This window comes from Mercenaria mercenaria, chromosome 18, assembly GCF_021730395.1.
Source record: "Mercenaria mercenaria strain notata chromosome 18, MADL_Memer_1, whole genome shotgun sequence".
In the NCBI taxonomy this organism is placed as follows: domain Eukaryota; kingdom Metazoa; phylum Mollusca; class Bivalvia; order Venerida; family Veneridae; genus Mercenaria; species Mercenaria mercenaria.
The window spans coordinates 39070011-39084194 of record NC_069378.1 but is presented as its reverse complement, the minus strand read 5'-3'; the positions used below and the strand labels follow the sequence as shown (position 1 = coordinate 39084194).

Below are 14184 nucleotides of genomic sequence, written 5' to 3'. Positions count from 1 at the left end.
GGGGGGAAGGTCACTTCTTCATTACCCATTATCATGCTGGTAAAAAGTATTTTACAGCTTCTTGCTTTTTTATGTTCTATGTATTAATTCGGCCAGTGCAAACTTGCAAATTTTCAATCAAGAAGTAATTATTATGTTTGCTATAATGTGAAAGCCGTGAAAATTAGGCGGATTTCAAATATTTCCATGCCTGAACGGTCCAGCTTGGTCGTTATTGTGGGGCAAATATGACCCTTGGGAATGAATTAGGCCGATCGCTGGTCGCGGTCGCCAGGTGGCCGCTATTCACGGCCTTTTTATGAGCATTTTTCTACTGGGGAACCAGAGACCGGTCGTTGTCGACAGGTGGTCGCTATTCACGGGTGGTTGCTAGCACAAGTTTGACTGTAGTTACAACAAAATTACTTTTGACTGCTGTAAATAGGGACATTTTGTGTGTGACAAAAACTTCACATCCAACAATTGAGCTTACCTATGAATTCATGCTCAGACAACTGTAAATATATCCGGAAATTTCCGGTGATTTCTTTGAGATTCAAGTGACTGCAAATTAGTTAGTTGAAGAGTTCTGTTCTCATGGCTTTGGAATTGACAGCTTTAAACAGCTCTTGAATTGCCTGGTGGATCAGCACTAATCTTGGTCTGTATCCTCCTGCAGATTTATCCAAATGCTTATACACTTGGATTCCATGATGGATCTGTCAGATCCATTCATAGGTTCTGGAGTTACAGCCCCTGATTGTCCCCTGAAAGAGCGAAAATTTGTTAATTTTTGAGTCGGCTAAAGGCTGAAAGCCTTTTGACGAGTCCTTGCTGTTCAGCGATTCCCTAAATGGACCGAATAACACGTGAAGGGATGTAGTTCCATTAGATTTCTCAAACTTCAAACAGTTCACTGCATGAATGAAGTTAAGTTGTGTCAATTCCCTTTGCTATGACCAATATATGATGTAATCTGTCATATTTATGACTTGTAATTGTGCAATACTCGAATGTAACTCATTAAGCATAAATGTGCATTTTAAGAATTGCGCAGGCTTACAAAGCTTGGGTAACATCCAGCGAAAGACAAAAAATAGTTCCACAGGGCTCAAGATAAGATGCTCATTAGCGTAAATTACGTATAGAAATAATGCAAATACGCATGTCTAATAATTTCTAAGCGTATAAAAACGTATATAAAATTACTGAAACGCACACAATGCTTTTTTAAAAACAAAATCTGAATCGTCCGGATGCGTTAGGTAACATAGCCGATCAGCCTTAATCTCCCACATTGAACGTAAACACGCATTGTATGATTTTTATAAACTTTGCGTGGGTTGAATTTTGCAGTCAGTAAACGGATAAATTATCGGAAGAAGAAGCTCTTACTGGTTTGTTTAGTTACTACTGATATGAAAAAAAAATGATTTTAATTCTTATTTTTCAAGTAATAAACAAATCGGCGAAACATTAAATTGTATTTTCTTGTAGTTTTTGAAATCAAAGTAGATCGTCTATGTTTGGCTGCTTTCACGAAACGAAACAACTTTTTTATGAAAAGATTTAAATAAGAGGTAATTTAACCATAAACTTCAATGTCAGATACTGCCAATTGCTGCTCAATGTCTTCGTATCATCACAATTTGTAAAATATATTGTTGAAACTGGAGAAAAGTGTAATCGTATCCGGATATAAGATTTTGGGTAAATATCGAGCTGTGTTATGAAATTTTAAGAAAAAAACTAAAAACAAACTGAAACTGGTAGACTATACTGTCAGTACATCAATCATTAGCTGACTCAGGCCCTTCAGGCCTTTAATTGTACCTTGTGAACAAGATAGAAGTGACATTTTACATTCGGTTTAAACCACATTTTCTTTTTTGGCCCTTTCAGCCATATAGAGGTTTCATTTATGCTTTGATTTGATACAAACTTGCATAGAATGATTATCTTGATGATTTCTAGGCCTTGATCGAAACTGGGTCATGTTGGGTCAAAAACTAGGTCATCAGTTCAAATCAAAGGAAAAGCTTGTTAACAATCTAGAGGCCATATTTATGACCCTATCTTCATGAAACTTGGTCAGAATTTTTATCTTGATGATTTCTAGGCAAAGTTCAAAACTGGGTCATATGGGTCAAAAACTAGGTCACACGGTCAAATCAGTGGAAAAGCTTGTTAACACTTGTTCATTTGATGTGCATGAAACTTGGTCAGAATGTTTGTCTGCATGAAATATCGCATTGATTTTTATCTGGTTCATGTGGGGACAAAAACTAGTTTATCAGGTCAAATCAAAGAATAAGCTTGTTTACACCCTAGGGGCATGTTTTTGATCCTATTTTCATAAACTTTGGTCAGAATATTTGTTATCATATCATGAAGTCTTGGATGATTTCAAATCTGGGTCACATGGGGTCAGAAACAAGGTCACTAGGTCAAATCAAAGGAAAAGCTTGTATACACTCTGGAGGCCACTTTTTTGCTCCAATCTTCCCAAAACTTTGTTAGAATGTTTGTTTTCATAAAATTTTGGACAAGGTCGAATCTGGGTCATGTCGGATAAAAAAACCTAGGTCACAAGGTCCAATTAAAGAAAATGCTTGTTTACATTCTTGAGGCCACATTTTTTTGTCCAAACTTAATGAATATTGGTCAGAATATTTGTCTCCATGAACTCACTAGGTAAAACATGTTTACACTGTTATGGTGTCTTACTCAGGTGAGCGGCCTAGGGACATGTTGGCCTTCTTTTTATACGCCCGTTTCAAAAACGGGACGTATTATGGGAACGCCCCTGGTGGGCGGGCGGCGTCCACAGACTTTGTCCAGAGCATATCTTCTTCATGCATGAAGGGATTTGTTGAAACTTGGCACAATTATTCACCTTCATGAGATGGAGTGTCGTGCGCAAGAACCAGGTCCCTAGGTGTAAGGTCAAGATCACACTTAAAGGTCAAAGGATACAGAATGAAAACTTTTTCCGGAGCATTTCTTCTTTATGCATGGAGGGATTTTGATATAACTTGGCACAAATGTTCACCACCATGAGATGGAGTGTCATGCGCAAGAACCATGTCCCTAGGTCTAAGGTCAAGGTCACACTTCGAGGCCAAAGGTCAGATACAAGAATGACTTTTTCCGGAGCATTTCTTCTTCATGCATGGAGGGATTTTGATGTAACTTGACACAATTGTACACCATCATGAGACGGAGTGTCATGCGCAGGTCCCTTCTTTAGAATTACTTCCCTTTGTTGTTACTATAAATAGCTTATATTGTAACTTTTCCATTACTAGTTTTAGGGAAAAATCGAGACCACTTTTCTGTAGTACAACATGCATGTTACATCCAAAAAAACAAAAGAATTACATTAATTACTAAATAACCACAAAATTAAACATCAATTTGCAAATACAGGTGCTAGTGTAAAGAAATTTGCTGTGACGGGCATATATTGTGACATTATGGCACTCTTGTTAACAGTCTGATTGGTGCTGTTTTGTTTTTAGACAATCTGACTTTCATGATGCAATGCAGAAGAAGTTACAGGAGAAAGAGACAATGGTTATATCACAGATCAAAATGGAGATGAAGCAGGTATGATAAATGCACTTTGCAAAAGAGATATTAGAAATAAGTCCTAAAACAAATTGTTAATCACTTTATCATGCATTTTTTAATGCCTCCCTTGGAAGAAGAGGGAATATATTGTTTTGCTCCTGTCAGTGTACCTATCGGTTGTTTCTAATAAAAAAACTAAAGAAAGTTTGGTCTCACAATGGTCACATTTCATGGGATGGTTTCCTGTGGTCAGTATCCCTACTATTTTGGAGATTGTTAGGTCAAAGCTCAAGGTCAAAGTGTACTTGAGATTGAACACTTTATCCTACAGTTGTTAAATTTCATAGGATGCTTGCCTATGGTCTAAAGATGGAGTCCAGTAGGTCAAAGTGACTTCGAGACTGAAAATGGATTCTACTCAGTAACCTAAGAAAACTTAGGCCTACAATAGCAATATTTCACTGGATGATTGCTTGTAGCCACTAAATGAACCCTATTTTGCTGGGTATTAGGTGACCTTTAAACTGAAAACAGTTTCTGCTTAGTAAGTAAAGAATGCTTTGGTCTATAGTTGTTAAAGTTCATCAGATGATTGCCTGTTATAAGTAGATGTCCCCTGTTCATTCAGAAGGTCAGTAGATCAGAGGTCAAACTCACATCGACCATGAGAATAAAAAAGTTTTTGCACAATAACTTGATAACACTTTAGCCTACTGCCTGTAAACTTCATAGGATGATTGCATGTGATCAGTAAATGACTGCTATTGTTTTGGGGGTCTGTATGCCAAAGATCAAGATCTCTTACTTTGAAACTGAAAACAGTTTCCGCTGTTTAACTGAGGAATGCTTTGATCTACAATCCACAAACGTCGGATGATGATCGCCTGTGCTTAGTAGACTGCCCCTATGTCGAGAATCAGTAAGTCAAAGGACTGGATGCTAAAGTTTTTTTTCAAGTCGATTCCATCACACAGTATTGTCATAAGTTTATCTTTATGACCATGTCCTCACACCACTCCTTAGAAGAATAGTTTCTGATCAGTTTCTGGTGTATTCTTGGGTGAATAGAATGATTGTCTATAGTGGAAGTTTATGTAATAAACGTGGTTTATAAGAAATGTCAGTATAGACGTGACGAATCTACTTTCGTTTCATAATCTCATTTTAAAGCTAGCGCGTAACAAATACATACATGTACTTCCGTTTACATTAGTGTAACCTTCGGAGCCTCGTTTTCATTAATGTATCATGTGACGATAAATACTTTAACGAATACACAATTCTACTTTCGTTTAACGTTGGAAAACATCAACTTCCGGAGCCTCGTCTTGAGAAATGAGAAATGCATCACGTGACGAATACACAAATTTCGACGCTCATTATAATAAATGCATCACGTTATCAAATCCAGCCACTGAAACATGAGCTCTTTGTTCAAAACCGCGCCGAAACATGCGTCAGCCGCTGATACACAGTTCTTTGTTTCTAGTCCGTGTTTAGATCAACACAGCCGAGTAACAGCGTGCTTATTATAAATTTAACTAATTATATACCTATTCCCGATTTGAAGGATTTGTTTACTCTAAAACATTGTGAAATTTAATCGAGCAAATTTTGTGACTGGATATTACTTGTCTGTTTTTACTATTAAGTTGGATATTTAATTCTTTTAATCAAAGATTATGGAAAGCCGCCAATCAAGGGCGAAAAGTAGAAGAAATCGTGAACAATATGACATGAACTGTGTAGATAATTGGGGAGTAAAGGAATTTAGAGAGGCTTTGTGCAAGCGCGGAATTCGTGTGCCGTCGTCATTGAATAAGACAGCTCTTAAGGCCTTATACAAAGAAAACGAAAGTGTTAATCACCCGGACGAGCGCGTGTCATTGTCTAGAAGCAGGTCGCCTCCAAATGAAAATATCACTTCGTCTCAGCCACAAAATGCTAATTTCCCCCCAGAATTTTCTCTGTGTATGTCCACTCTGGCAAATACGATGTCTGCATTTACGGAGACCGTTAAATCTTTCGGACCGGCCTGTTCTTCAAGACTGCCTTCCAATGCCTTAGTGAATAGCACCGGAGATGGAATGCCAACATTGGAAGACATTTTTCCGACTCAAAATACGGATATCTCACAAAACGTGCAAATCGAAAACGAAATTGATAATCTACGTCACATCGCAGCTAGAACTCCCGGGGGTATTCCTGCCAGTAAACTTACTAATATTGATATAGTTTCGGACTCACTAAGACGCCAAATTCAAGCAGGACGTGACGTAAACCTGGCCTCTCTCCTTATCCCAGGTTACGACGCCAATATTAAAGACAGCAAAAACGACCCGAGATTATGCAAAAGATTAAATATAGAACAGTTTCGCTACGCTTTTGGCAAGTATAGGAGGATAATGTGCCAAAAATGGCCCGAGAGAAGAGCAGAACTCGAGGAATACGAGATAGACATCCGAAGGATCCATGCTTTCTACGGTGAAAAATTTTATGATTATCACTTTGCCTTCTCAAGCAAATCTGCCAAGGCCGTTAAAAATCGCATTCGAATTAACTGGGCTATAAGGGACGTGGAGAATTTCCAGCTCATCCTCGGAGGATTACGTGCAAAACAATGCAACTTTTGCTGCTCTACTCTACACGCATCTGAATTCTGCCCGAATAATCTAACCCATAATCAGCCTAGCCTCCAAGCTTCCAATATTGTCGCACCTCCACAAAGACACCACCCCTACGCTACCTTCAAGAACCGAGATATGGACAGGCAAGGAAGAAAGATTTTATTCTTCAACGGTTCAGAAATCTGCAACAATTATAACAACGATAAAGGATGTTTTTTAAAAAACTGCCAAAGGATTCACGTTTGCTCCACATGCAAACAATCAGGTCATGAAAAATCTTCATGCAAGAAGTTCGAAGCAGCCACAGAAAGAAAAGTAATGGACAAAAAGAATGACTATTCAAGGCTACGACCCCTATAGATATCACGGTTTTAAGACATCAATTAAGAAACCACGAAGACAGGAATTTTGTACAATATTTATGCCACGGATTAGAACATGGTTTCGACACTATGCTAAACTCTTTACCTGAAGATAATAAGATTTGCAATAATCTCCTTTCTGCTTTAAAACAACCCGCGAAAGTCGACCTTCTCTTAGAAACCGAACTGAATAATGAATTTATAGAAGGTCCCTATCAATCACCGCCATTTGAAAAGTACAGAATTTCTCCACTTGGAATTGCGGAACGTAAATATTCAGGTAAAAAACGACTAATTGTAGATTTGTCAGCACCACATAACTCGCAATGCCCTAGTATAAACAGTCTGATCGACAAAGAAATGTGCAGCTTAAGCTGCGTCAAGATTGATGACGCAATAAAGTCAATAAAAGGCTACGGCAGATGTGCGATATTATGTAAAACGGATATATGCAACGCATTTAAGCTCTTACCAATTAAGCCAGAGCAGATGCCGTATTTCATGGTTAAGTGGAAAGGTCAATATTATGTTTACACCCGTTTAGTGTTCGGAAGCCGTTCATCCCCAAAAATATTTGACAATTTGTCGAGAGCGATATGTTGGATTGCTAGAAATAATTACGGCATAGAGTCGATTTTTCACTTGCTAGATGATTTTCTGACCGTCCAGGCGCCAACCTCTAATGGAGATCGAACCATGGCACTGATTACTCTCATATTTAATAAACTTAAAATACCGATTTCCCCTTCAAAGACAGTAGGTCCAACTACACAGCTCGAGTATTTAGGAGTTATTTTGGACTCTGAGAAATTACAAGCAAGACTTCCTGATGATAAAGTTCAGAGAATTATTGAGTTTAAAGCTATGCACCAAAAATCCTTATGTTCTTTTGGGCGTTAGGCTTTAATCTAAAGCCTCTACTCCCAAGAAAGAAGGAGGCATACTGGCTCACTTTCTACACCAGACTTTATCTGATTTAAGTTCATCTATGTATATACTTTGAAATATGTCATTATTCTTATCTAGTCATACTTTTCAGTCTGGTGTTTGTTAAGGCCAGTTATGCCAAAATAAAAGAATATTTAAACCAAGTAATAACTTTGTTTAATTTACTGATGTAGACATTGAGTATAAATGGAAGTTTATGTAATAAACGTGGTTTATAAGAAATGTCAGTATAGACGTGACGAATCTACTTTCGTTTCATAATCTCATTTTAAAGCTAGCGCGTAACAAATACATACATGTACTTCCGTTTAAATTAGTGTAACCTTCGGAGCCTCGTTTTCATTAATGTATCATGTGACGATAAATACTTTAACGAATACACAATTCTACTTTCGTTTAACGTTGGAAAACATCAACTTCCGGAGCCTCGTCTTGAGAAATGAGAAATGCATCACGTGACGAATACACAAATTTCGACGCTCATTATAATAAATGCATCACGTTATCAAATCCAGCCACTGAAACATGAGCTCTTTGTTCAAAACCGCGCCGAAACATGCGTCAGCCGCTGAAACACAGTTCTTTGTTTCTAGTCCGTGTTTAGATCAACACAGCCGAGTAACAGCGTGCTTATCCACCATCCATCCCCACCGCTTCTCCTTGTTGAGTAATGCCAACTGGTTACAGGTGAGCTGGTCTCTTCCTTCTTTCTTAGTGGAGTGGCGTTAGGCTTTAATCTAAAGCCTCTACTCCCAAGAAAGAAGGAGGCATACTGGCTCATTTTCTACACCAGACTTTATCTGATTTAAGTTCATCTATGTATATACTTTGAAATATGTCATTATTCTTATCTAGTCATACTTTTCAGTCTGGTGTTTGTTAAGGCCAGTTATGCCAAAATAAAAGAATATTTAAACCAAGTAACAACTTTGTTTAATTTACTGATGTAGACATTGAGTATAAATCAGTAGGTAACTCCTATTGTTTTTGATGTTATTTGGTTAGAGGTAAAGGTTGCAGCATGTAAAATTAGATTATCCATTTGCCTCCAACAGGCCATCATCATAGGGACATATGTCTTTATAAACAGCTTTTGAATATATTGTTATTTCAACCTCTTGAAATATTTTCAGAAAAGGGCACTGGCAGAAGAACAACTAAAGATGTCAACTGCGGACCAAAGGCAGAACCTAAAGATGTTGAGTGTAGCTTATGAGCAAAATAAGATATCAAAAGATCTTCATATGGTAAATATTTTCACTCACATTTCTCAGGTCTATTTATTTATTGTATTTATTTGTTTCCTGATACACCTTTTGAAGAAGAGGTGTAATATGGCTTTGTTACATGCCCTAAGGGATGTATTATGTCTAGATTGAATACGATTTCTGCTAAATTTAAAGGCGTGGTCACACTACACGTAGTTAATCGTAGTAAGGAATGATCGTAGTTGATCGCACTAAGCGTAGTTACACGTAGATAATCGTAGTCAAACGTAGTAATGATTGTAGTTCGAACTTATGATTTGTCCGTAGTAAGCAAATAATTTTTCGACATGTTCAAAATCTGACTACGATTAACTATGATGTTTTGACCCTACTGTGACCGTAGTTTGGAACGTGTTTGATCTTAGTTAAACGTACTCGATCGTACTTAACAGTAGTGTGTATCATTTTTGATTGTAGTACAAGAAAAACACATCAACAGTACGGTTCAACTATGATCAACTAGGGCTCCACTACGGCTAAACTACGTTTGAAGTAGGTTCATAGTACGAATAAACTAGGGTCAAATAATATCTTATATTTTTAGGAGTTCGTGGGCACGTGGTCAATGTAGTTCTTCTTTGGGATTTACGTTCATTGTGATTTTAGATTTAAGTTTTTATGATAGATGTAAATAATGGGTGACAAAGTCACGGTAGCGAAGTTCTTGTGTCAGATAAATACAGAACTTGTGGGTCTGGCAAGAAATCTTGTGGATTTAGAGGACCTAGAGGAACAGGAAAAAAGGGAAAATAGAAGACAAAGGAGATGGTGGACCAGAGACTGGCTGCTACTTAGACCCATTCACAGTCAGTATGAGGCTCTGATTGCAGAACTTCAAGTGGAGGACCCCCAGGCCTTCCAGCAATTTCTGCGTGTAGATGTGGCCACATTCTGTGATATCCTGGCCAGGATTGAGGGAAGAATCACCAGGCAGACCACCGCCTTAAGGTACCCCATCTCTCCTGCTTTAAAGCTGGCATTCACCCTCAGGTATCTTGCCACCGGAAATGCCTACCGAGACCTCCGGTTCAGATTCAGAGTAGCACATAACACCATGTCAGGCCTCATTGTTGATGTGTGTCAGGCTCTGATTGATGTCATTGAACCATTGTTTGTCAAGCTTCCCACAGAACCTGAAGAATGGCAGCAGGTGGCTCAGACCTTTCAGCAGAAGTGGCAGTTTCCACACACCCTTGGTGCTCTTGATGGGAAGCATATTCAAATCAAGAAGCCGCCCCACTCAGGTTCTATCTACCATAACTATAAGGGTTTTGATTCCATTGTACTCATGGCCTTGGTGGATGCCAAGTACCGCTTCCTATGGACACAAATTGGAGACATCGGCTCTAGTTCGGATGGCCAGATCTGGAACCATTGTGACCTTCGCCAAGCACTTGAAGATGGTGTCCTTGGTGTTACAGATGCAGACCCGCTACCAGGGGATGATGTTGACACTCCCTACTACATCATAGGGGATGATGCTTTCGCTATGAGAACCTGGTTGATGAAACCTTTTCCTCGACGCAGTTTAGACAATGGCCAGCAGGTCTTTAACTATCGGCTGTCCAGAGCACGTCGTGTGGTGGAGAATGCTTTTGGCATACTTGCAAACCACTTTCGTTGTCTCCTCTCTACACTCCAGGTTCAAGTGGATAGGGCAACCCTTATAGTGAGATCGTGTGTTGCACTGCACAACTACTTGAGGGTGAGGAACCCTGCTGCAGACCAGCATCTTCTGGACCAGGAGGATGCTCAGCACAACGTCATTGATGGTGCATGGCGGGCCAATGCAAATATGTTGGATCTTACTCAACCGCAGAGTGGAAACCACAACAGCAGGGAAGCAAAGCTGCAGAGGCTGTACATCAAGCACTACCTGACGTCACCAGTTGGCTCAGTTCCATGGCAGAACCAAAGTCTCAGTCATATCTAGGCTGATCGGCATAAGGGAAACAGTCCTGTTAAGTGTCATAATGAATTACAACAATAAATTCTGCTTAATATTATTGTGTTCAATCATTTATCTTTTTTATTTGCTTACATTGTAATTTGTTTTGTTATAGCGGTTAAACCACCTTTTTCAATTATTTTTCAGTTATATACAGGTGGGCAGTTTACCTACTCATTGTTCCTGGCATAAACCAGTACTGGACTTCTATAGAAACTGCCAACTGTCCCTCATTGAAAGCTTAGTCGTCACCAGCGGGGCTCGAACCTAAGCTGTCAGTCGGTGAAATATAATAAGTTTGGAACCTCATCATACTGCGAGTACAACGAGACTGCAGGCCTGGCCTCGATTTCACGAAAATACTTAAGTATATAGTCACCTGAGTCTGTTATTTTCAAATCATGCCATGACTTAATTTATTGTGGATTCGTATTTAATTCTATTGCTTCATATCAATATCTAGCAAAATTATGTTAGGGACAGAAATAATTGTCATCAGTTTTATTTTCAGACACAAAAATATGGTATTTTAATTTAAGCACGATATAGGAGACTTAAGTATTTGCTAAAGTTTATTTCTGAATTTTAAAGCCCATTTTCATTAAAATCAGATTCTTTGTGCTTAAAATATATAAATCTTAAGTTTATGTTCTGTTAAATGTGAAATAAAAAAAATATGTTGAATTATGCATTCATATATACATTTGAAAATAACAGACTCAGTTGAGTAAAATACTTAAGTATTTTCGTTAAATTAGTGTCTGGCGTAAAACCAACTTACACCCTATCATAAACCATCAGTCATGACTTAAACTCATAGCAAGATGAAACATTTATTTATCTAGTTATTAACAATGCATTTAAAGAGAAAAGAATTCCATAGGAGCGCTGCGGCTGGTCTGTCTGTTGAGTATATGCCTGCTGCTGGTACTGGCGCTGCCAGTTATGAAGGAAGCCATCGAGACACCGGTGGTTCTGTTGTACGGCAATGGCTGATGCTAATTGTACGTCCCCAACGGTCTGATAGTTGCTGGCACCTGGCTGCGTCTGGGACATGTGCGGCTGACGTGGTTGGGCCTGGCTCACCAATGCAGCCTGAGGCCTGGCCCTGGACTCCCGCTTATACTTCACCAGTAAATTAGTGACATCCAACTGTAGTCCCTCAATAGCCCTACCATGCCACCAAAAGCCGCTCGTGGGTTGTCCTCTTGAAACAACACAAAAATTAGAAATATTTTAAAAAATGAGACACAAGCCCTATATCACTATCTTATGCAAGTACTTTTTTTGCAAATAAAGGGCCAAAAAATAAAAGTGCTAGAGAGCCACTGTCTATAGATAAAATGAACAAAAATATGTGAAATGTTTCGTGAGGATTTGAGAATTCCTTTAAAAAAAGCCAGGACAAAACCTTCGGACGTATCGATGCACGTATTGACATTCGTACATGCTGACGGACAATTCTATATTCCGATATTTTTTTCTGGCATAACTAGATGAATGATTATACAATGGCTTCTTAAATACCCTTGCTATATCTTTGGCCTATTTGTGACATTTGACCTTTTTGATAATAACCTAGGATGCAAACTGTTAAAACAAACATGCACAAAGGTTCGATGAGATGATTATGTCAAGAAAATCTCTAAAGTGCCAATAGGATGTTCTCCAGACACACGATTAATTACTTGTCTGCATGAACGCACATTCAAGGTGAACGTCATGTATAGCCAGAACTTTTCGGAGCGTAGTTGTTATTACTATTATAAAATTTTTAAAAAATGCAGCTTGTATGAAAAGCACTTTTATTATATACCTAACATTTATTCATGTAGATTTTTCGTTAAAACTAGACATAAAATCCTACATCTTATATTTCGGCACTGTCTGATAATTTTCTGTATTTGATCGCCGGGACTACTTTCGTGCGCCAAAAACTTTAACTGAAAATAATTGCTGCAAATGTAAATATTTTTATGTTATGAATTTTAGATATGTGATTTTATTTATAGTCATAGTTTATAATAAAAAAGATTATACAGTAATGTGATACAAAACACCGGATTAATTCTCGTCGCGAATGGATCAAACTCGTGCTGCGCACTTGTATGATCTGTCTGCGACTCGTAGAATCAGGTGTTTTGTATAACACAACTATATTAATAACCCTATTTTATGATTTGTGTAAAATGTGTATGGAATGTTTTACCTGCTGGATAATCTGGCTCATTTGCTGCTGGTTGGCGGCCATTCTCTTCTCGATTTTCTCCAGAAGATGAGACAGTTTCTGCTTCCTAGAGGTGGAGCTGACGGCCGTCTGGTTGCAGTTACGGACGTTTTCTTCTGTCTGCGTGACTGTAGGAGTGGTCTGCTCATGCGCGGAATCGGTGTCTGAATCCCGTTGCAGCATATACTGAGATGCGGGTTCGTTGAATCTATCGGGATGCTTTTCACGAAGTCGTTGCATGAGCTAAAAGTAGAAAAGAAGGTTAATTAAAACTTTTCACATTCAACTTATTCCAGCATACACATTCAACATTATAGTATTACACTTATTGAACCATAGGAAAGGCTAATCGCGCAAACTATATACATATAAGCTGTTCAGTTAGGTTTGTTCATGGAAGGTCTCGGCAACATGTAGCTTTCTACGTCCTGTAGGCTAGGGAGCACCCAAAATATAACATTAAAACTTTCTTGTAGTTATGCGATTTGATAAATAAATAGAAATATATAATACTTGTATTATGACGGCCACGGTACTAGGAGGGTGTCAGAGATGTTGCACTTTCCAGTACCTCTGATGAACAGACTCAATCAAACCGGGTCTGCTTTTACTTTCATTTGGTTGCATTCTTCGCTTCCAAGGGATCTTTCATTCCAATTATATTATTTACGTTCAATTTCAGTCTCTTTTATGTACATTATATATATCAAACATAACATTGAAGCACATGAACACTCAATTATAATTAAAGAAACTGGTTAATTAAAACACAGTTCCTACTTCAAGTTAGCTGACCAGTATCAATTTTTGAACTGAAATATTCATTAAAGTATATAAAAACATACTAAACCATACAAATGCTGAAAACTTTCAATTTGTTTGTCTTAATGACTTAAAATAAAACTGTTCCATAAACCAATGTCACCTTTGTGCATATCCAACACAAACTTATCAAAACTGGCTATCTATACATTCATAAAACTTTCATTATACAGTAAAAAACAACGTAATCTCCCTTACAGAAGAAAAAGGCCTGCTGCGTACTCTTGCTGTGTACGTACAGCGTATATGATGCGTACATGATGTGTACTGAAATCAAGGGCTTTAAATAGTACGCAGGATATACACCGCACATACACCGATAGTACGTTTGTAGTACACTTTTGACATGCAAATGAGCTCTGCCGCCTACTACTTGCTGCGTACATGCTGTGGACTACATAGTACACAGGATGTACGCTGGAGGAATTTA

General features: G+C 38.3%; 1 protein-coding gene across 2 annotated transcripts in view; it reads left to right on the top strand.

The window, feature by feature from the left end:
• LOC128550706 (restin homolog) overlaps window positions 1-14184 on the top strand; it is a 252571-nt gene that overhangs the window by 220049 nt on the left and 18338 nt on the right. For both annotated transcript variants that reach the window (XM_053530279.1, XM_053530280.1), the window contains exons 24-25: window positions 3501-3588; window positions 8623-8736. In XM_053530279.1, the coding sequence (XP_053386254.1) occupies window positions 3501-3588; window positions 8623-8736 (202 nt within the window). The remainder of the gene's footprint in view (window positions 1-3500; window positions 3589-8622; window positions 8737-14184) is intronic.